The following is a 21,601-nucleotide window of genomic DNA, read 5'->3' as shown; positions in this document are numbered from 1 at the left end:
CATATAATATAAAAATTGACTCAATACCAGTAAAGGGTAAAACTGATAGAACTTCTTGTGAGTGAGAAATTTTTGTATGCTTTGGCCAAGCTCAGTACTAAGCTGTTCAATTTTCAAGGTGAAAGTAAATGATTTGGACTCAAATGTAGCAAACATAATAAAGAATTTGTCCATTGTACAAAAATTCAGTTTATTTAATGAGAGCGAAATGAAACTTTTATGCTGTAGGAGGCTATCAATGCATTGGTTTAGTGGGCGCAAAACTGACAAATCGAATTCAATTCTCAGATGTAATAAGACATTTAATGAGAAGCAAGGCAAAGCAACGAAGAATAAATGACAGACTACAAAGTTGTTCAGGACAACAGAAGGACTTTGAAGTTGAGCTTCAGAATTTCAGAAGTTGATGGGAGTGCACGATAATGGGATGAATGCAGCATGCAAGGTAACTGCTTTTAACAGACTATGTTAATTAAACTAAATTTATATATTTATACCACAGAATTTAAGTTGAAAATACACAAGGATTATTAAAGTTACTAAAAGTCTGTATTAATAAAGGGGAATAAAATCACTCTGATTCAGATTTCATTTTAAATTGTCTGATTACAAATGAATCAAAGGTCTAGAAAACATTGAATACATTGCTATTTCAACGAGAGTTTGAAGGTAACAGTTGGTGCAATTGATAAAGTGAATGCCTTACACTTCACATGGCATCTATTTGTTCTCCATGACTATGTGAATACGTACCATGTCCTAAGGACTACTGAAAATTACCATTATTGTAGGCAAGAGACAAAAAAGATCAAGGGGCTGTGGATGGGCATACAACAGGAAAAAATGTAGTACAGGGAAATAATTATGGAGAGAGAATAGATCAAAGCAGAAGACATAACTTGAAATGTGAAATAATAAACATGAGATTCTGTAATAGATGCTGGAAATCCAGAGTAACAAACACAAAATGCTGGAGGAAGTCAGCAAATCAATCAGCATCTATACAGAGGAATAAATGTCAATTTTATTCCTCCCATAGAAGCTGCCTGACCTGCTGAATTCCTCCAGCATTTTGTGTTACTTGAAGCAAGAGCTGTGAGAATTTGAGAATGGTGTCAGTATTTTCTGGTGAGTTTAACTGAGCAGGAGGCTAAAAGAGGCATAATTGCAAATTGTTGGTTAATACGATTAATTTAACTTATTAAATGGCAGCCAGCAAAAAGTTCACAAGCAACAGCCATTGCACCAAGAATGATTGTTCTGCGAGAGGCCTGAGGGAGAGAGCTGGTGGAGGAATTGGAGTGGATAGCATTTTATGCTGCTCAGGCAGAGATATCATTGGGAAAAGAGACCAACAAGAGGAGACGGGGGCAGAAAGAACAGTAGAGATGGCAGGGAGTGACCAAAAAAAAAACTGAGGGAGCAAATGGAAAATGGCATTGGGTGATAGGAGTTGTATGCAGCAAGACAAATGGCAGGTTTCTAAGAAACTGGAAAAAATAAAGCAGCAAATTGAGGATTGTAGTGGCTTATTGAAGACTGTAGACAGGATTTAAATAAAAGGAAGAGTTTAAGGTAACACATTTTGAATATGGAGCTGCTTCTGATATCCAATTAGATCAACTAAGGCTTTATAAAAAGCCTGAGGACATATTGTGGGCACAAGACCTATAAGGGATGGAGCACTCTTGGTGAACCGTAAAGAAAGTAGGCAATGTGAAGAAACTTCAGGGTTAAAGGCTCTGGGAGGAAGGAAAGTAACACCAAGCAAATACTGAATGACAAGCAATACACACAAAATGCTGGTGGAACACAGCAGGCCAGACAGCATCTATAGGGAGAAGCACTGTCGACGTTTCAGGTCTCAGCCCAAAATGTCGACAGTGCTTCTCCCTATAGATACTGTCTGACCTGATGTGTTCCACCAGCATTTTGTGTGTGTTGCTTGAATTTCCAGCATCTGCAGATTTCCTCGTGTTTGCTCTTTAAATACTGAATGACAGTGGCTTTGGGGAGTAATTCCAGGTGTGCCTTTAGATGTACCAAGTTAAAAATAATTTGGTTGAAGGAAAAGATGTGGATGCTAAATACTTAAAAGGGTTTTATGGTGTAATTAGAAAAGTTAGCTTATCAGTGTTGATTAAACGATGGAAAAAACATTGTCAGATAGGGTTAATTTAGGTTAGATGAATTATATACAGTGCTACTAGCTTGCGAACCCTGTAGAATTTTCTCTATTTTTGCATAAATATGACCCAAGATGTGATCAGATCTTCACGCAAGTCCTAAAGCTAAATAAAGAGAACCCAATTAAATAAATAACAAAATACATTATACTTGTTCATTTATTTATTGAGAAAACTGATCCAGTATTACATGTATTTGTTGGAAAAAGTATGTGAACCTTTGCTTTCAGTGACTGGTGTGACCCCCTTGTACAGCAATAACTTCAACAAACGCTTCTGGTAACTGTTGATCAGTCCTACACAATCGACGGAGTAATTTTAGGCTGTTCCTCCTTACAAATTTGCTTCAACTCTGGGATGTAAGTGGGCTTCCTTGCATGAACTGCTTGCTTCAGGTCCTTCCACATTTCTATAGGAATATGGACAGTAGTTTCCTCCATGACTTTTTCATTTGTCTTTCCTCCATGGTGACCTTCCACGAACATTCTTGTTCAGCTTTTTACTTATAGTGGACACATGAACAGAGACTTTAGCAAGTTCTAGAGATTTCTGGAGGTCGTTTGCTGTTACCTTTGGGTTCTTTTTCATCTCCTACAGCATTGCATCTTGTGCTCTTGGTGTGATCTTTGCAAGATGCCCACTCCTAGGGAGAGTAGCAACAGTACTGGGTTTCCTCCATTTGTAGAGAATTTATCTTACTGGGGACTGGTGAACACTCACGTCTTTAGAAATGCCTTCATAGCCTTTTCCAACTTTGCATCTCTACAATACTTCTTCTAAGGTCCTCTGAAAGTTGCTTTGATCAAGGCATGGTGTACATAAACAGATCATTCTTGAGAAGAACTGGCTCTGTCAGTAACCTAACTTTGTGCTTTTTTTTAAAAAATAGGGCAGGGCATCTCTATAACCCACACCTCCAATCCCATCTCATCAACTGGAATTCCTGACCCCAAATAGCTTTTGTCGAAGGCATTACCCCAGAGGTTTACATACTTTTTCCAACAAATACATGTAGTACTGGATCAGTTTTCTCAATAAATGAACAAATACAATGTTTTTGTGTTATTAATTTAATTGGGTTCTCTATCTAGTTTTAGGACTTGCTTGAAGATCTGATCACATTTTAAGATTTATGCAATAATAGAGAAAGTTCTACAGGGTTCACAAACTTTCTAGCAACACTAACTGGAGTCTATGTACTACTCCCTCATATGTTTTCAGTAACCAAAAATTTGGTCATGTAGCAGCTGTGTGTAGTGGTAAAAAAGTGCTGGGGTAGATGTGGTGAACAGGATTATTGTAATAGTGGAGAAGACATTAGGTCAAATTGTAGCAAAATTGTGGAGAGGAACATAGCTCTGTTTATGCTAATGTGCTATATGTAAGAAAGTTGTAGAAGTGCAACGCAATCGGATAAAAAAATGTGCTCATCATATGCAGGAGCTCTTCAGAAAACTGTATCAATGGCACCTTTTAATATCCAGAATACAAATAGATTTTAGTCAGTATGTAAAGAGTATAATTTAAAACAAAGGATTAATTGATTGTTGATAAACTAAAATGTGTTACTTTCATGGGAGGTGTGGTAACTTGTACAGTACAAACTAAAAGTAGATAGAAAATAGTGTTTTATTAAAAGGTGCAGCAAAACATCAAGATAAAAGACCTAATGCTAGAAGTTATTAATAATGCTTTACAAGGGTAAATAATAATCATTCTTCAAAACAGGGTAGTTAATGTTTTCTAATCTTAGAGTGGAATGCTAAGTTTATTAGCTAATGGTCGAGAATTTAAGAAATTTATTGCAGATCGACCAAATAAACCCAATGTTAAAATAGATAAGGAAACATAATTGAAACCTTGTGAGTTTTAAAATACAAGGTTATGTTGATATAAGACGCAATCAGACAACAGGTAATGGTGTGGCTATCTTTAATAAAAATGGGATAGCACAGAGTTTAGAAATTAGAGCTGTTTATGAGTCAACTGTAGTTGAAATTTGGGTAAAGAATGCTAAACTAATAATCCTTGTGAAAGGTTAAAACCTAATATATTGGAAAGTAAGGGCAGAAATGGGAAAGATTATAAGGTGTGGGGAATTTAATACTCATAGTACAACGTGAGGTTATAGTGACAAATATGAATGGGACAGTGGTGGAAGACTTTCTGGAGAAGTGTTTAGTGTGCTTGAATAATGCTCAGTAGGTGGCGGTAATGCACCTTATGTTGATCTGCCAACCACCATAAACATTACTAGAAGAACCAAGCAGCTATGTTGGAGCAGTTTTTGTTAAATATCAATTTTAAGAGTGGGAAACTGAAGCTCTCGCTCAGAAGTTTCAGTTGGTAGAGATGAAGTTGGTGGTCCAAGTGTGGGGAGTGAGATCAACTATTATTTTAGAAAAAGGCTTCAGTGAGAAGGCAGTTATGAACAAGCAAGGTTTTATTTTGTTGATCTTTAGTCCTTGATCCAGGTGTAGGCAAGATGGTAGGGCAGAGGAATGCTCCTCCTGCCAGATATGGGAAGTCAGGGAACCTCATTATCTCCCTGATGATTACATCTGTGGGAGTTAAAGCCCCTGGCCAACAGGGGAAGGAACTGGATATGGAAGTAAATGTACTCAGGATCATCCAGGAAGCTCTGGAAGCTGAGGATTTCATAAATGAGACTTTTACCCCTAAAGGTGGTCACACCCACATACAAGCTTCATATAGATGGGTGACCATCAGGCAAAGCAAGGCAAGTATGCAGTCAGCGAAGCGTTTCCTTGTGGCCATTCCCCTCGGCAGCAAGTATACCCCTTCAGATTCCGGTGGGAGGGAGAGAAAGAGGGAGGGTGGGAGGAGGGAGAAGGGGAGATTATCTGTTAGGGCACAACAGCAGCAGCCAGATAAATGGCACTGTGGTTAGCTATGATGCTCAGCAGAGAGGCGTACAGTCAGGCAGAGCAATAGCGATAGCAGACTCAACATTTCGCATGACAAGAAATTATGACCAACAGAAGATGGCCACAGAAGAGATACCAAGATGGTGCACTACCTCCCAGGTGCCAGGGTCAGTTACAACTGAGCAGAAGCAGAAAATACAAAGGAGACTGATGAACAGGTCGTTGTACACATTGGTACAACAACTTAGGCAGAACAAGGGACAAGGTCCTGCAGAATGAGTATAAAGAAGTTAGGTAAGAAAGTCAGGCCAGATGAATACCCTTTTCTGGCTGATAATAACCAACTGAAGAGCCAGTACAAGGAGCAGGGAGGGATATCCACTGACGTAGAGGCAACCTATACAAGTGGGACAAGGTGCAGCTGAACCAGAGGGGAAACCAATATCCACGCATGGAAATTTACTTTTGCCACCAGGGAGGGTTTCAGCTAGATTGGTGAGGGGGAGAGGCAGGGTATGGGCATGGGCATGAGACTCAAGCAAAAAGTCAGAGGTATGAGAAATTAAAATGTATAAGCCTGGTGCTCAGGATAGCCAGGTTACAATAAAAACACAGATGGTAGCGCTGCTTTAAATTGTAACAATTTAATGCATTATGCTTAACAGGTAAAGTGGATGAATTGAGTGTGTGGATTGCCTCTTGGTAATGAGATACTGTGGCCATAACAGAAACATGGCTGAGAGAAGGGAAGGATTTGCAGCTCAATGTTCCAGGATATCAATGCTTTAGGTATGACAGGGGAAAAGATAGGAGTGGAGGCATTGCCTTTTTAATAAGGGACGACATCACAAGTGCTTAGAAATATTCTTCTAACAAAAACATTTGAGTAGAACTTAGAAATAAGAAAGGAATGGCCATCTTGGTAGGGCTATGCTTATAAACATACACCACCACCTATAGTCAGCAGGAACCTGAGGAGCAGATGTGTCAAAAAATTTCACACAACTATTCTATTAGCTTTTAAACAGTCATGGAAAAATATAGAATAGGTGCACACATTAAATGTCCTGAACTGCAGCAGCTGGCAATTTTGAGGGCATTAGGCAGAATCTAGCCAGGGTTGAATGGGTGACCCTATTTAAAGGCAAAGAAACAGTTGGCAAATAAGAGGTATTTAAAGGGCATTAAGGGTCCTGGTGCAGCATGTTCCTGTTAGGGTGAAGGGCAGACATATCAAGTTCAGTGAACCCTAAATGATCAAAAATAGAGGCTCTTGTCAGGAAAAAGGTGAAAGCGTATATCGCTTTTAGGCAGATGGGTTCAAATGAATCCTTCAACAAATATAAAAGTTTAAGAGCATGTTTAAGAGGGAAATCAAGTGGGCAGAAGGTATGAGATGGATTTGTCAGGCAGAGTTAACAATAATCCCAAGAGGTTCTTCAATTATATTAAAACTGTCAACTCAGGAGAGACCTTAATACCATTAGGGCCACCTAACTGTGGAACCGCAGGAGGTGGCTGAGATTGTGAATGTCTATATCTCCTCTGAGAATCATAGATGACAAAGAAATTAAGAAATTAGACCTTGGATCATACACATATATTAAGGATATAAATCAGCATGAATCTGACTTTTGTTTTATATTAAGGGTGACAAAAACAGTGTATTTAATGTGGTCTGCATAGATTTTTAGCAAGTCCTTCAGTGATGTCCTATATAGCAGGCTGATCGGGGAAAACAACCCTCCAAGTTCTAAAAACAAGAAGCAAATTTAATTTTTACAAAATGGCTCAGCTGAAGAAAGCAAAGAAAAACATTAATAGAAGTTTAGGTTATATATAGCAGGAGTTAATAGAACTCTATCATCAAGTCTCTTGGTTTTTGTGATATGGCTAAATCAAACAGTCACAATAATGTAAGTCTTTGCCAATGATACCAAAACTGATAAGTGTCCTCCGTGCAAAAGCAAAATGCAGCTGCAAGAATGTATCAATAGATTGGTTAGGTGCATAAAAAGTGGAAAATGAGACACTACAGTCAAGACAGAGTGGGAAGATTTTAAATGTTTATTGTGGCATTTCAAATGCACATGTCATCAGGCCACCTGCAAAAAGCAGCATCTATCCAACTCATGGTTATTTAAGAAGTTTCAATGTCGAACAACATAAATTTTAAATTAACCTTTGAAAACAGACATAGGTAGATAGAGTACACACAGGTAGTTTTGTTATAACATGATAGTTACATTCCAAAGAAAAACTGTGTTATAGAAACTTGTATAATAGCAAAAAATGGTGCAGTTCACTTCACAGCACACACTTAAACAGGGTTTACCAGATCATAATTGCACAAATGTGGCCAGTATAGTAATGCAAATAGTGTTCCCTAAACCATCAATTGCATTATAACTAATTTGTATTATGGAAATACATTAGAGCAGAACTACCAATATGTTTAAAAGTAAACAGCAAAGAAATGTGTGATGGATCAGTCAATACTCAAAAACTTATAGGGTCAGAGGTATACAGCACAAAAATTGGCACTTCGGCCCTCCATATCACGTCAACCATGTTGTCAACCTGAGCTGATCTCATTTTGCACATATCTTTCCAAACTTTTCCTCTCCATATACCAATCTAAATGCCTTAATTCTTGTAACTATATCTGCCTCTACAGCTTCCCATGACAGATAGTTCAATATACCCACCATTCTCTGTCCAGAAAAGCTCCTCCTTCAGGTATCTTTAAATCTGTCTCCACTCTTCTTGAATCTATGCTGTCTAGTTCTTGACTTCCCTAACTTGGCAAAAAGACTGACAATTCAGTATCTATGCCCTTCATGATTGTATGCATCTTTATAAAGGTCCACCAATTATCCTTCATGACTGTCTTAAGTAATGCTGTGCATTACCAGTTTAAATGTTCTGCACAAGTTATGCATAAAGGCAATCAAATATGTGAGAAACAGAAAGGCAACAAATGATAATTCAGTTTAAAATATTTAACTGCACTTACGTTTTCAGAGTTCCCGACGTCATCAATTCTGTCACCAGCACTATACATTTCTTTCCTTTCAACGTTGATTCCCAAGAATCATAAAATCTGACTATATTCGGATGCTGCAAGCCCTTTAACATTTCAGCTTCTTCTTTAAACCTTTGCCTTTCTGATTTTGACAACTTTCGGTCCTGTTAATAGCAAGTAAACAGTTTCAAGAGCACATTAGTAAATTTGCATGCAGGTATGTACACTTGCTATTATAATGTTTCTTGTTGACAGGAGGCAACAAGATTAATGCTGGAAAAATTATTGGTTATCACCAAACTCCCCAAACAAAACATGTAGATGAGTTCCATTGCCTTTCCATCTGTAACTTAAAGTAAAAATGTGCTTTAACTATCAGTTCCCAGTCCGCAAAAGATGCATTTAGAGCTAGCTTCATCTTACTTGCAATGAAAATGACCTCTCTGAAGCCCACTAAATTAATGGAAAGATAAATGATTAAAGACGTCTGCTCTTTGAAATAATCCAGACAAAATGCAAAAAAAAATTCCAAATTGAAGCGTCTTTGCTCAATCTACAATCCATACTCAAATTGAAGGGCTTAAATTATTGTCTCTTCTCAGTACAAGAAATATAATGCAGCAACATTCTTTTGCTGGCCTCAATAGCTGCCCAATGTGACTATTCTTCAAAAGGCAGAATTCCAACCTCATATCCTAAGCATGGTTGATATTTTTTTTAAGATTTCAGTGCCAGGTAACTGGAGAGAAGTTTCTCTCTTGTTAAATGGGATTCTAATTTTTTTTCTATGTCTATCCAATATTTAAATAGTTCTGTGCTCAGCCACTTAATTCAAGTATTTGTGCAAGTCCGGCTTACTTCAGAGTACAATATACATATGTAAATACCATGGCAATGTGTATTGAAAAAATTTGCCAGCTCACCCAATAAGCAAAAAATGCCAGTTACGTTGCACAGCTCCAGTCACTAATTTTATGCTTCATCAATATAACATGCACTAAATACTATGGAGTTACTTGATATGAGCAAATATACTAACCAAGTTCACCAAAAAATAAAGTCTTCCTCCCAAATACAAATCTGCTTTTAGTGATATAATTGTGTTAATTGCCAGTAACCTCTTGGTTTTAACACTTTAAATATCACAGCTGTAGAGCAGTTATAATTCAAAACTTTTTTCTCTCCCTCAGAACTCAACTCTATTTTCTTTTTCCTTCCTTGCAAAAGTTCTGATGTTGAATATCTCCACTAAGTCGTTCTCTATTCTCAATCTTCTTTAGCAAGTCTTCAACCCATAATGAATGTAATACACAAGATTATTTTCAGTAGCAAAAATAAGAGTCTGAATAAACAAGATTCCCTGTCAAGTGTGCTGTTAATGCAAAGTCGGACATAAAATGCTGAAGTCACTGCCCCAATTTTAAATTCCTTCAGAATGTTAAAACATAAAACTAATGTTTCCCAATCTTTTTGCACAAAAGCCATCTGATAACACTTGATAAAATATATCCAAAATCTCCACACTCCCCCCCCCCCCCCACCCATCACATTACTCTTTTAAGGAGCTGGGGACAACAGCAACCGACATCTGGGGCAGCCATCACACGAAATACATCTTTATTTAATGTTGATTTAATGGATTTTGAAACAAAACTACCCCATACGAAATACATCTTTATTTAATGTTGATTTAATGGATTTTGAAACAAAACTACCCCATATTATTAAAACTTCACAGATCCCTTGCATTCTCTGGTACTACTCAACAGGGGGAAGGGGTGAATTGCATAGCACATCATAGGAAATGTGGCAGCAACAATTATTAACGGCCAGTGGGCTTAATATCAGCATCAGTTTTACTTTCTTGGCTACAATCCATTATACCTAACATTTTTCAGTCTGTAGCCAAGATAATTCAACTAATTCTCCACACATTTTTACTACATATACAGTGGCATGCAAAAGTTTGAGCACCCCTGGTCAAAATTTCTGTTACTGTGAATAGTTAAGTGAATAGAAGATGAACTGATCTCCAAAAGTTTTATAAGTTAAGATGTAACACTCTTTTCAACATTTTAAGCAAGATTAGTGTATTATTTTTGTTTGGTACAATTTTAGAGTAAAAATAAGGAAAAGAGCACCATGCAAAAGTTTGGGCACCCCAAGAGATTTGAGCTCTCAGGTAACTTTTCCCAAGGTCTCAGACCTTAATTAGCTTGTTAGGGCTATGGCTTGTTCACAATCATCATTAGGAAAGGCCAGGTGATGCAAATTTCAAAGCTTTATAAATACCCCGACTCCTCAAGCCTAGTCCCAACAATCAGCAGCCATGGGCTCCTCTGAGCAGCTGCCTAGCACTCTGAAAATTAAAATAAATGATGCCCACAAAACAGGAGAAGGCTAAAAGAAGATAGCAAAGCATTTTCAGGAAGCCGTTTCCTCAGTTCGTAACGTAATTAAGAAATGGCAGTTAACAGGAACGGTGGAGGTCAAGTTGAGGTCTGGAAGACCAAGAAAAATTTCCAAGAGAACTGCTCGTAAGATTGCTAGAAAGGCAATAAAAACCCCAGTTTGACTGCAGAAGACCTTCAGGAAGATTTATCAGACTCTGGAGTGGTGGTGCACAGTTCTACTGTGCAGCGACACCTGCACAAATATGACCTTCATGGAAGAGTCATCGGAAGAAAACCTTTCCTGCATCCTCACCACAAAATTCAGCATCAGAAGTTTGCAAAGGAACATCTAAACAAGCCTGATGCATTTTGGAAATAAGTCCTGTGGACTGATGAAGTTAAAATAGAACTTTTTGCTACAATGAGCAAAGGTATGTTTGGAGAAAAAAGGGTGCAGAATTTCATGAAAAGAACACCTCTCCAACTGTTAAGCACAGGGTGGATCGATCATGCTTTGGTCATGTTGCAGCCAGTGACACAGGTACAGGGAAGAATGAATGCAGTTAAATACCAGCAAATTTTGGAAGCAAACATCACACTGTCTGTAAAAAAGCTGAAGATGAAAAGAGGATGGCTTCTACAACAGGATAATGATCCTAAAAACACCTCAAAATCCACAATAGACCTCAAGAGGCGCAAGCTGAAGGTTTTGCCATGGCCCGCATAGTCCCCCCGACCTAAACATCGCTAAAAATCTGTGGATAGACCTCAAAAGAGCAGTGCATGCAAGATGGCCCAAGAATCTCACAGAACTAGAAGACTTTTGCAAGGAAGAATGGGTGAAAATCCCCCAAATAAGAATTTAAAGTCTCTTAGCTGGCTACAGAAAGCATTTACAAGCTGCAATACTTGCCAAAGGGGGTGTTACTAAGTACTGACCATGCAAGGTGCCCCAAACTTTTGCTTGGGCCCTTTTCCTTTTTTGTTAGTTTGAAACTGTAAAAGACAGAAATAAAAAAGTAATCTTGCTTAAAATATTAAAGAGTGAGTGTGTGTGTGTGTGAGAGAGAATAATTCATAAAAATACATACACACATATATAATTGACTTGTACATCAAGAGCAATTCACCAATGAAAAGATCCTTCAGCAGACCAGCTTGCAAATCTATACAGACCTTGCTAATTTTTAAAAGCTTTGTTAACTACACCAGTTGAAATAATCGTATCAAGATCATTGACCGAAGAATACATCCTTTCATTAATTCAAGAACCATTTGCAGCCAGAGGAATTGACAAGATCTGAGCTTGCAGAAATTTTTCCAGGATGATTAAATTTATCAAGTTCACCAAACTGCATTTCATTCGCAACTCCTCAGAGTTAAACTGCTAAGTGCTAGGCAATGATCACCTCTGATGTTCTAATGTTCGAACTGAATAACCTAAATGTTCAATAGTATTACCATAATTTAAATCCCCAAATTGCAACATTCTGGCAGTAGTCGATACAATTAGATAGTCCCTTAACTATGGCACTCAAGCTAGGTGTCCTGCAGCATGCAACCCAACTATGACAACCTAAACAACCACACACAAAATGCTGGTAGAACACAGCAGGCCAGGCAGCATCTATAGGAGAAGCACTTGTCGACGTTTCGGGCCGAGACCCTCCGTCAGGACTAACCGAAAGGAAAGATAGTAAGAGATTTGAAAGTAGATATGGAAATGCAAAATGTTAGCAGAAGACTGGAGGGGGTGGGATGAAGCTAAGAGCTGGAAAGGTGATTGGTGAAAGTGATACCAAGCTGGAGAAGGGAAAGGATCATGGGATGGGAGGCCTCGGGAGTAAGAAAGGTGAGGGGGGGGGGGGGCAGAGAAGCACCAGAGGGAGATGGAGAACAGGCATCTTTTCCATCATTTACAAGATAGGAAATTACAGAATGCATCCCACTTGCTTGCACAAATGCAATTCCAACTAAGCCTAGCTTAAGCCCCACCCATGATATTAAAAATTCATGTCCTCAATGAATAACAAAACCATTGCTGCAAAAAAATGTGCAGACTACAAAATGCACTAGTTGCTTGTCCAAGTAACTCCAACAGCACTTTGAAAATTGCTACCATCATGGAAGCTAAGGCAGCAGGCAAATGCGACACTATCAACTTCAATTTCTCACCAAAGTCACACACCACTGACTTGGAAATATTGCCATTCCTTCTTTACTGTGTTTAAATCCGCAAATCTCTTCTGATCAGCAAAATAGGAACAATTTGTTATAAGAATGGAAGAAGTCAAGATGGTGGTACACTACCCATCTTTGAAGCAATTAGTGATGGGTAATAAACGCTGCTATTCCAGTAATGTCAAAACTGAACAAAGTCAGGATGCAGGACCGAAGCCAGGATGAATATTGGGAGGGAATATCTATTGAACCCAGAAGGATCAGTTTTTCCCCAGCCTACAAATTGGCAAGATAAGCAGAGCATTTAGGCCTAGGCTACTACTTGCTTTGATTTGTATGAAATGACATCTGAACAATAAAAAGACTATAAAACAGATAACTGATTATGGTCATGAAAAATTTAGTTTTTAAATATATCATTTTAATGCATAAGGAACTGTTAAAATCTTAGTTTACAGTTTCATTTTAACATTTTTTTTAATCCATGCAAAGACACAACTCAGATGTAGTACCGCAAATTTTCTGCTGAAGCAACTCAACTTATTGATGCATTTTCAGCTGTTTACTTTTTTTGGGAAACAACAAAAATAGTAAAGGCTTCAAGCCGAGAAGAGAAATTTGGTTCCAAATATTAAGCATGGTGGCAGTGAGTCACCTCATGTGCAGCTCCCGTTTTCCTGTTGGGACTTGAAGCAACACCAAAGCTGTTAGATCAAAGTACCTGTCTGTATGGTTTTGCTTCTAATTAAAGTAATTCCCATTTATCTGCATTTATGTATCCAGAATTCTCATGCAATCAGCAGAGATTTCTACAAATACTAAGCCATTTCATATACATTTTCCAAAATATACAGCAAATATGAACAGCATTTTTGTTTGTACATAATGGTAGGGAACGAACTGTAAGTCAATTTGCACCATCTTCTTTGAAAATGTGGCATTTCCTGAAGGCAAATTGCTGTCACACTTTTTTATATTAATGTTTTTCGGCCTTAAAATATAGAATTGCAGAATAAAACATTTAAAAAAGGATACAACACACACAAAATGCTGGTGGAACACAGCAGGCAAGGCAGCATCTATAAAGATAAGCACTGTCGTCATTTCGGGCCGAGACCCTTCGTCAGGGCTAACTGAAGGAAAGATACTAAGAAAGTAGTGGGGGGAGGGGGAAATGCGAAATGATAGAAGACCAGAGGGGGTGGGATGAAGCTAAGAGCTGGAAAAGTGATTGGCAAAAGTGATACAGAGCTGAAGAAGGGAAAGAATCATGGGACGGGAGGCCTCAGGGGAAAGAAAGGGGGAGTGGGGAGGGGAGCACCAGAGGGAGATGGAGAACAGGCAGAGAAGGGGGGAGAGGGGGAGGGGGAGGGGGAGGGGGAGGGGGAGGGGGAGGGGGAGGGGGAGGGGGAGGGGGAGGGGGAGGGGGAGGGGGGAGGGGGAGGGGGAGGGGGAGGGGGAGGGGGAGGGGAGGGGGAGGGGGAGGGGGAGGGGAGGGGGAGGGGGAGGGGGAGGGGGAGGGGGGAGAGGGAGAGGGAGGGGGAGAGGGAGAGGAGAGGGAGAGGGAGAGGGAGAGGGAGAGGAGAGGGAGAGGGAGAGGGAGAGGGAGAGGGAGAGGGAGAGGAGAGGGGAGAGGGAGAGGGAGAGGGAGAGGGAGAGGGAGAGGGAGAGGGAGAGGGAGAGGAGAGGGAGAGAGAGAGAGAGAGAGAGAGGGAGAGAGAGAGGGAGGGAGGAGAGAGAGAGAGAGAGAAACAAACGACTAGGTATGTCAGGGATGGGGTAAGAAGGGGAGGAGAGGCATTAACGGTAGTTAGAGAAGTCAATGTTCATGCCATCAGGTTGGAGGCTACCCAGCCAGTTTATAAGGTGTTGTTTCCTCCAACCTGAGTGTGGATTCATCTTGACAGTAGAGGAGGCCAGGGATAGGACATATTAGAATGGGAATGGGACGTGGAATTAAAATGTGTGGCCACTGGGAGATCTGCTTTCTCTGGCGACAGCAAAACGGTCTCCCCAGTCTGCGTCGGGTCTCAACAATATATAAAGGCCATGCCGGGAGCACCGGACGCAGTATACCACACCAGCCGACTCACAGGTGAAGTGTGCCCTCACTGGAAGGACTGTCTGGGGCCCTGAATGGTGGTGAGGGGTGGAAGTGTAAGGTCAGGTGTAGCACTTGTTCCACTTACAAGGATAAGTGTCAGGAGGGAGATCAGTGGGAAGGGATGGGGGAACAAGTGGACAAGGGAGTCACACAGGGAGCGATCCCTGCTAAAAGCAGAGGGGGTGGGGGAGGAGGGAATGATGTGCTTGGTAGTGGGATCCCGTTGGAGGTGGTGGAAGTTACTCAGAATTATACGGTGGACCTGGAGGCTGGTGGGGTGGTAGGTGAGGACAAGGGGAACCCTATCCCGAGTGGGGGTGGCAGGCGGATGGGGTGAGGGCAGATGTGCGGGAAATGGGAGAGATGCTTTTGAGAGCAGAGTTGACGGTGGAAGAAGGGAAACCCCTTTGTTTAAAAAAAAGGAAGACATCTCCTTCGTCCTGGAATGAAAAGCCTCATCCTGAGAGCAGATGCAGTGGAGACAGAGGAATTGTGAGAAGGGGGTAGCATTTTTGCAAGAGAGAGTGGGAAGAGGAATGGTCCAGGCTGCAAGAGACAGGGTGGGCAGAGATGACAGCTTGGTAATTTAAAAGGTTTATGAACAAAATAGTGTGCTCTAATTTTTGAACAATTTTGATGGAACAGTATTCATGCAATAAGCCATTTGTCATGGAAGCATGAGGAGTGAGTACAAATGTATACAGAGACCAACACATTACAATGTGAAGCTATCAAACAGCATGCAAACATACTTAGATATTAATCAAATGAATATTCACCTTGCATAGCACCAGTATGACCAAGCTGATCAGGCATATAAAAAAAACTACCCATGCAGCAACTGTTTGATTCGAGCTTCTAATCTTTACTTTGCATCCTTGTCCTTCCTTCCTGACTGGAATATACTTGTCCTATAATCTGTGTAGTTGGTGTTTAAGCACCCTCCATGTCAGATGTGGACTTGCCCAAAAATAGCTGTTCACAATTAACTCTCCCTAGTTACTGCCTAACGCTCTCGTAATTTGCCCTGCTCCTGTTTAATACTCCCCCATAAGGTTCATACTTACCCTTATCTTAAAACTTAAGCAGTTCCCAGCTGCTCACCCACTAAAAGCTCAGTCACCTAGCCAGGCTCATTACATACACCAGATCCAGTATAGTCCCTCCTCTTGGACAACTTACATACTAATTTAAGAAACCCTCCTGAATACACCTAACAAAGTATGCCCCATCTGATCCACTTACACTAAGGTCCCAGTTTAAATTTGGGAAGTTGAAATCTCCCATGACAACAATCCTATTGTTTTAGTACCTTTCCTTAATCTGCCTGCACATCTATTCCTCACTACCCAAATGGCTATTGGGTGGGGGGTCTGTAGTACAATCCCATCAGAGTGATTGCACCATTCCTATTTTTTTGATTTGTAACCATATAGACTCAATGAATGAGCCCTCCATTATGCCCAAATGCAGCTGTAATATTGTCCCTGATTAGTAGTGCAACTCTTCCCCCAACTCCCCCCCACCCCTATCCCCCTCTCCGTCTTTTCAAAACATCAATCCCTCTCTCAAGCAAGTTTCTGTAATGGCCACAACATGATAATTCCATGTATTGATTCACACTCTAAATTCATCACCTTTACCCATCTTGTGACTGACAAGAGAAGTCAAAGCCGACAGAAAAGCCAAAGAGAGGGCATATAATAGAGCAAAAAAAAAGTGAGAAGTTGGAGGATCGGGAAGTTTTTAAAACCTACAGAAGGCAACTAAAAAAAAGTCATTAAGTTAAAAATGGAATATGAAGATAAGCTAACCAATAATATCAAAAAAGGTACCAAAAGTTTCTTTGGAATAAAAGAGAGGCAAGATATTGGACTGCTGGATAGGTAGTAATGGAGACAAGGAAATGGCAGGCAAACTGATTAAGTATTTTGCAACAGTCTTCACCTGAAGACACAAGCAGTACGCCAGAAGTTTGAGAATGACAGGGGACAGAAGTGTGTTAAATTGCAATTCCTAGAGAGAAGGTTCTTGGGAAACTGAAAGGTCTGAAGGTAGGCAAGTCACCTGGACCATAAGGCCTACACCTGAGTTCTGAAAGAGGTGACGGAAGAGATTGCAGAGGCATTAGTAAGGATCATACAAGAATCACTAGATTCTGGCATGGTGCTAGAAGAATGGAAAGTCGCAAATGTCACTCTACTCTTCAAAAAAAGAGGCAGAAGAATAGGCAAGTTAGTTTACCTCAGTGGTTGGGAGGATGTTGGAGTCAATTATTAAGGATGTGGTTTCATGGTACTCAGAGGCACATTGTAAAGTAGGCCATAGTCAACATGAATTCCTCAAGTGAAAACCTTGCTTGACAAATCTATTGGAATTCTTTGAAGAAATAACAAGCAGGATGGACAACTGATGTTGTGTACTTGGGTATTCAGAAGGCCTTTGACAAGAGACCATACGAGGCTGCTTAACAAGCTACAAGCCCATGGTACTACAGGAAAGATTCTAGCATGGATAAAGCAATGGCTGATTGGCAGGAGGCAAAGAGAGGAAATAAAGGGAGGCTTTTCTGGTTGGCTGCCGGTGACCAGTGGTATTTTACAGGGGTCTGTGTTGGGACTGTCAATGATTTGGATGATGGATTTGATGGCTTTTATGGCCAAGTTTGCAGATGATACAAAGATAGGTGGAGGAGCAGTTTGTTCTGAGGAAGTGGAGAGGCTACAGAAGGACTTGGATTAGAAGAATGGGCAAAGTAGCAGCAGATGGTATACAGTGTCGTGAAGTGTATGGTCATGCACTTTGGTAGAATAAAAGCGTAGATTATTTTCTAAATCAAGATAAGCTTCAAAAATTTGAGGTGTAAAGGGACTCAGGAGTGTTTGTGCAGGATTCCCTAAAGGTTGATTTGCAGGTTCAGTCAGTGGTGAGGAAGACAAATACAATGTTAGCATTCATTTCAAGAGGACTAGAATATAAAAGCAAGGATGTAATGTTGAGGCTTTATAAAGCACTGGTGAGGCCTCACTTGGAGTATTGTGAGCAGGTTTGGGCCCCTTTTCTTAGAAAAGATCCGCTGAAACTGGAGATGGTTCCAAGGAGGTTCACTAAAAGGATTCCAGGATTGAATGGCTTGTCATATGAAGATTGTTTGATGGCTCTGGGCCTGTATTCACTAGAATTCAGCAGAATAAGTGGTGACCTTATTGAAACCAATAGAATGTTGAAAGGCCTCAATAGAGAGAATGGAGAGGATGTTTCCTAAGGTGGGGGAGTCTAAGACCAGAGGACACCAGTCTCAGATTAAAGGGGCATCCTTTTAGAACGAAGACATGGAGTAATTTCTTTAGTGGTGAATCTGTGGCAATCATTGCCACAGGTGGCTATGGAGGCCTAGTCATTGGGTATATTTAAGGCAGAGGTTGATTAGTCAGGACATGAAGGGATATTGGGAAAGGCGGGAGATTGGGGCTAAGAGGGAAAATGGATCAGCCATGATGAAATGATGGAGCAAACTCCATGGGCCAAATGGCCTAATTCTTATAATACTTCAAGTATCAAAATATACTCATTTTAAACTATCTGCCTCATCATATCTATTAATTTGCTCCCACCTGTTTTTACTGGCCCAGACATCTACCTTCCACTGCATCCCTCCATTTTCTGACCTGGATCTCATCTCTTCCCCCTCCCCCCCCCCCCAGTTAATTAAACCCTCCCAAGTAGTACTACCAGCCTACACTGAGCCAGGAAATTGGTTCCACTCCAGTTTAGATGCAACGCAACCCTCTTGTACAGGTCACCCCTGCAGCAGAAAATGTCACAATGATCCAAGAACCTGAAATCCTCACCCCTGCACCACTTCCTCTGCCACTCATTCATCTGTATCATCATCCTATTCCTGCTCTGACTAGCATACAGCACTGGGAGAAATCCAGGGATCTTTCCAAACTCACTCTACTCTCTGCACAGGACCTCTTGCACTTTTCTACCCACATCATTGGTGCCAATGTGCACCACTACATCTGGCTGTTCACCCTCCCCTTGAGAATATTCTACAGCCGCTCCAAGACATCATGGACCCTAGCACCTTGGAGGCAGCACCATCCTGGCTTCTCTACCGTAGCCACAGAATCTCCTGTCCATTCCTCTATCATGTCTCCTACCACTATCACTCTGCCTGACTTTATCCTTCCTTGCTGAACCCAAGGACCAGCCACAGTGCCACTGGCCTGCTGCAGCTGCTGCGCCTTGATGGGTCATCATCCCCAGCAGTATCCAAAGGGGTATACTTGTAGCTGACAGGAATGGCCACAAAAGAACCCTGCAGACAGCTTACTCCCCTCACTTCTCCTGTTGGGTAGCTAACTACCATCTGAAGCCAACACTCTGGGAGTGACCACTTTAGTACATTTTCATCTATATTGTTTTCAGCCTCCCAGATGGTCCTGAGCTCTAATTCTTTAACCTTGTTAGTCAGGAGCTAAAGGTGGGTGCACTTCCTGCTGATGTAGTCATCAAGGAATCTGTTAGGTACCCTGAAATCCTACATCTCTCAGGAAGAGTCTTAACCACCCAGCCTACACTGAACTAAGGATTTAGAGACAACAAAATAACTTACCTGTACCTTCTCTGAAACCTTTTATGTTTTACACTCACCTAAGTCACTTACTCAGCCTCTTCAAGCTGCTTCAAGCCAAAGTTCCACCATCAAAACAAATGATAACAAATGACTAAGTATCCCTAGCCTTCGCCTGTTCTTGACAAGCCTAAACCAACAAAGGGCTGTTCTGCTCAAACCCTCCTTTTTATTGGCTCAAATCAAACTCACGTCCAGTGAGACTTGGTCTTTTCAAATGGCTTCTGGCCTGCAACAATGTCACTCTTTCACTCCCTGATTCAAAAATATGGATAAAGAATACTTGCTTCCAGTTAGAAAAATACAACTGAGCAATGATACATAAACCTCAAATGGGTCATCAAATATGCAATACATTACAGCACAAAATTGTTTTCCCAATACATATTAATTGCCTACAAAATGCACAAACAGTAAGATCTATATAATAGTGCATCTTAGCTCATGCAGTTTTGTTTTTTTTACAAAGACATGCAGTAGACAAAAGTATTGAATTTACCCAGTCAATCCAAATACTACAAATATCTTCTCATGTTGTACATTCTTCATCTATTTGTCACTGGCCAAAAGAATTAGCCAACTAACTCCCTTACTATCATCCCTGAAACATTAATGGCCTTTCAAAATCAGTTTACTTAAAAGATAATGAAGGAATTCCATGTCAATAATTCATTACAATTTACAAAGAAGTCAAAAGCACAAAGAATGTAATATACTGTGGCAGAATTGCATTACTTGGGATTGTAATGGCAATTCCTATACTCTAACCAGTTTCAATCATGCAATTTGAAGAATGCCAGGATTATTAACTTAAAGAAATAACAAGTATAACATTGTTTTGGTATCCTTCTGCACACTTAATTCCATTATGAAATAGAGCATTCCTTTATTAATTGTTGCTCACCTGAAGAAACCAAATGGAAATTGTTAGCAGCTAAGTGTCAAATATATAGGAATCAATATTTCAATGAGGGAAAAAATGATACAATGAATGAGAAGGAACCCATCAATCTTAATCATCTGCATTTTCAAAAAATATATATTAAATAAAGCCTCAAAAAAAAAGTTTAAAGAGAAAGTTAAATGAATGGACAAGGTGGCAGCAAATGGAAAAGAGAACTACCAACTCTGGTAACAAAAAAAAAGCTGCTGAATAAATTCAATTGATTAGGCAGTATCCATGGAAGCAGAGGTTTTTTTTTACTTCAAGAATAAACATCATAGCAATGTTTATGCATTATATATATATTACACACACACATACAAAACAGTAGGAAATGGTCATATGGTCAATACAATGATCAGCCAATACTTTTAACACCACTTTTAACCACTCATGTGGCCTCCTGGGGCAATACACCCTTTCATTACAGCTGGCAAGAAATGGGTTGAGGTGATGAACCTATGGCAAGACTGCCCAAGATGAAATGCGCAAAAATATGGTCAGCACAGGACATACAGCGCTGCACGTTGATCTTTTAAACCCCACTCATAATAAATATTATCATTAGGTATTTTTTATTATCAAATGAAACAGTGAGGTGTTTTTTTTACAACCTGAGATTAGTGAGATATTTTCACAAGAAATGTCAGCTCAGGCCAGCTTGATGCTAGCTAGACAGTTGAAAGAACTGCCTAATGTTAATAAGAAACAGGACATCCTTTTTTCTTACAAAAGTCCAGTTACTGTTACTAATTCATTCAAAGATAATTCTCCTCAAAATTACCATGAGTTTTTTTAAAGATTTATTTAGTAAGAAGGCAGCACACTCAGGCGCAGCTGTTTCTAAGGGGCCTACTAAAGTTGTTATTGTCTTCTTAAAACATTCTGTTAATGATTGCAAGACCCTGCCGGACATTAAGAACTAAAGTACTGCAGGTCTACCTCATTAGCGAGTTTCTCATTGATGGAGAAACTGAAGTAGCTGGGGTTGGAGTAGACCTTACAACAGAGAGGAGTTGGTGGGCAAAGGTAGTGTGAAGCCTAACAGCAAGTGATTGTCTTAGTTACTTTTCTTGTAATGGCAAGACCCTGTTTGACATTGGTAACATGGAATGCTGCAAGTCCAATTTTCTCTTTTATTGCCAAATAGTGGGTGGAAACGATTGGGAGCTGTGAGGCCTCAGTCATAATAAGGGCTAGGCCTCAAAATGTGTTGCTTGCTTGCTGCCACCCAGGAGAGGG

The 21,601-nt window shown here is 40.2% G+C and overlaps 2 protein-coding genes across 34 annotated transcripts in view; one reads left to right on the top strand and one right to left on the bottom strand.

Annotated features, from left to right (window-relative positions):
* Positions 1-21,601, top strand: part of LOC132398497 (ninjurin-2-like) — a 304,819-nt gene that overhangs the window by 10,847 nt on the left and 272,371 nt on the right. For 18 of the 19 annotated variants that reach the window (XR_009513678.1, XR_009513677.1, XM_059978058.1 and 15 more), the window contains one exon: positions 289-445. The exons of the other annotated variant lie outside the window; for it this stretch is intronic. The gene's annotated coding sequence lies outside the window, so the exon portion shown is untranslated. The remainder of the gene's footprint in view (positions 1-288; positions 446-21,601) is intronic. 19 annotated transcript variants of the gene reach the window in all.
* Positions 1-21,601, bottom strand: part of wnk1b (WNK lysine deficient protein kinase 1b) — a 143,778-nt gene that overhangs the window by 112,075 nt on the left and 10,102 nt on the right. For all 15 annotated transcript variants that reach the window (XR_009513676.1, XM_059978020.1, XM_059978026.1 and 12 more), the window contains exon 2: positions 8,091-8,263. Coding sequence is in view for 14 of the 15 variants with exons in the window: in XM_059978020.1 (XP_059834003.1) it covers positions 8,091-8,263 (173 nt within the window). In the remaining variant the exon portion in view is untranslated. The remainder of the gene's footprint in view (positions 1-8,090; positions 8,264-21,601) is intronic.

The sequence above is a fragment of the Hypanus sabinus genome, chromosome 8, assembly GCF_030144855.1.
Source record: "Hypanus sabinus isolate sHypSab1 chromosome 8, sHypSab1.hap1, whole genome shotgun sequence".
Classification (NCBI taxonomy): Eukaryota; Metazoa; Chordata; class Chondrichthyes; order Myliobatiformes; family Dasyatidae; genus Hypanus; species Hypanus sabinus.
This window is presented reverse-complemented; position numbering and strand designations above follow the sequence as displayed.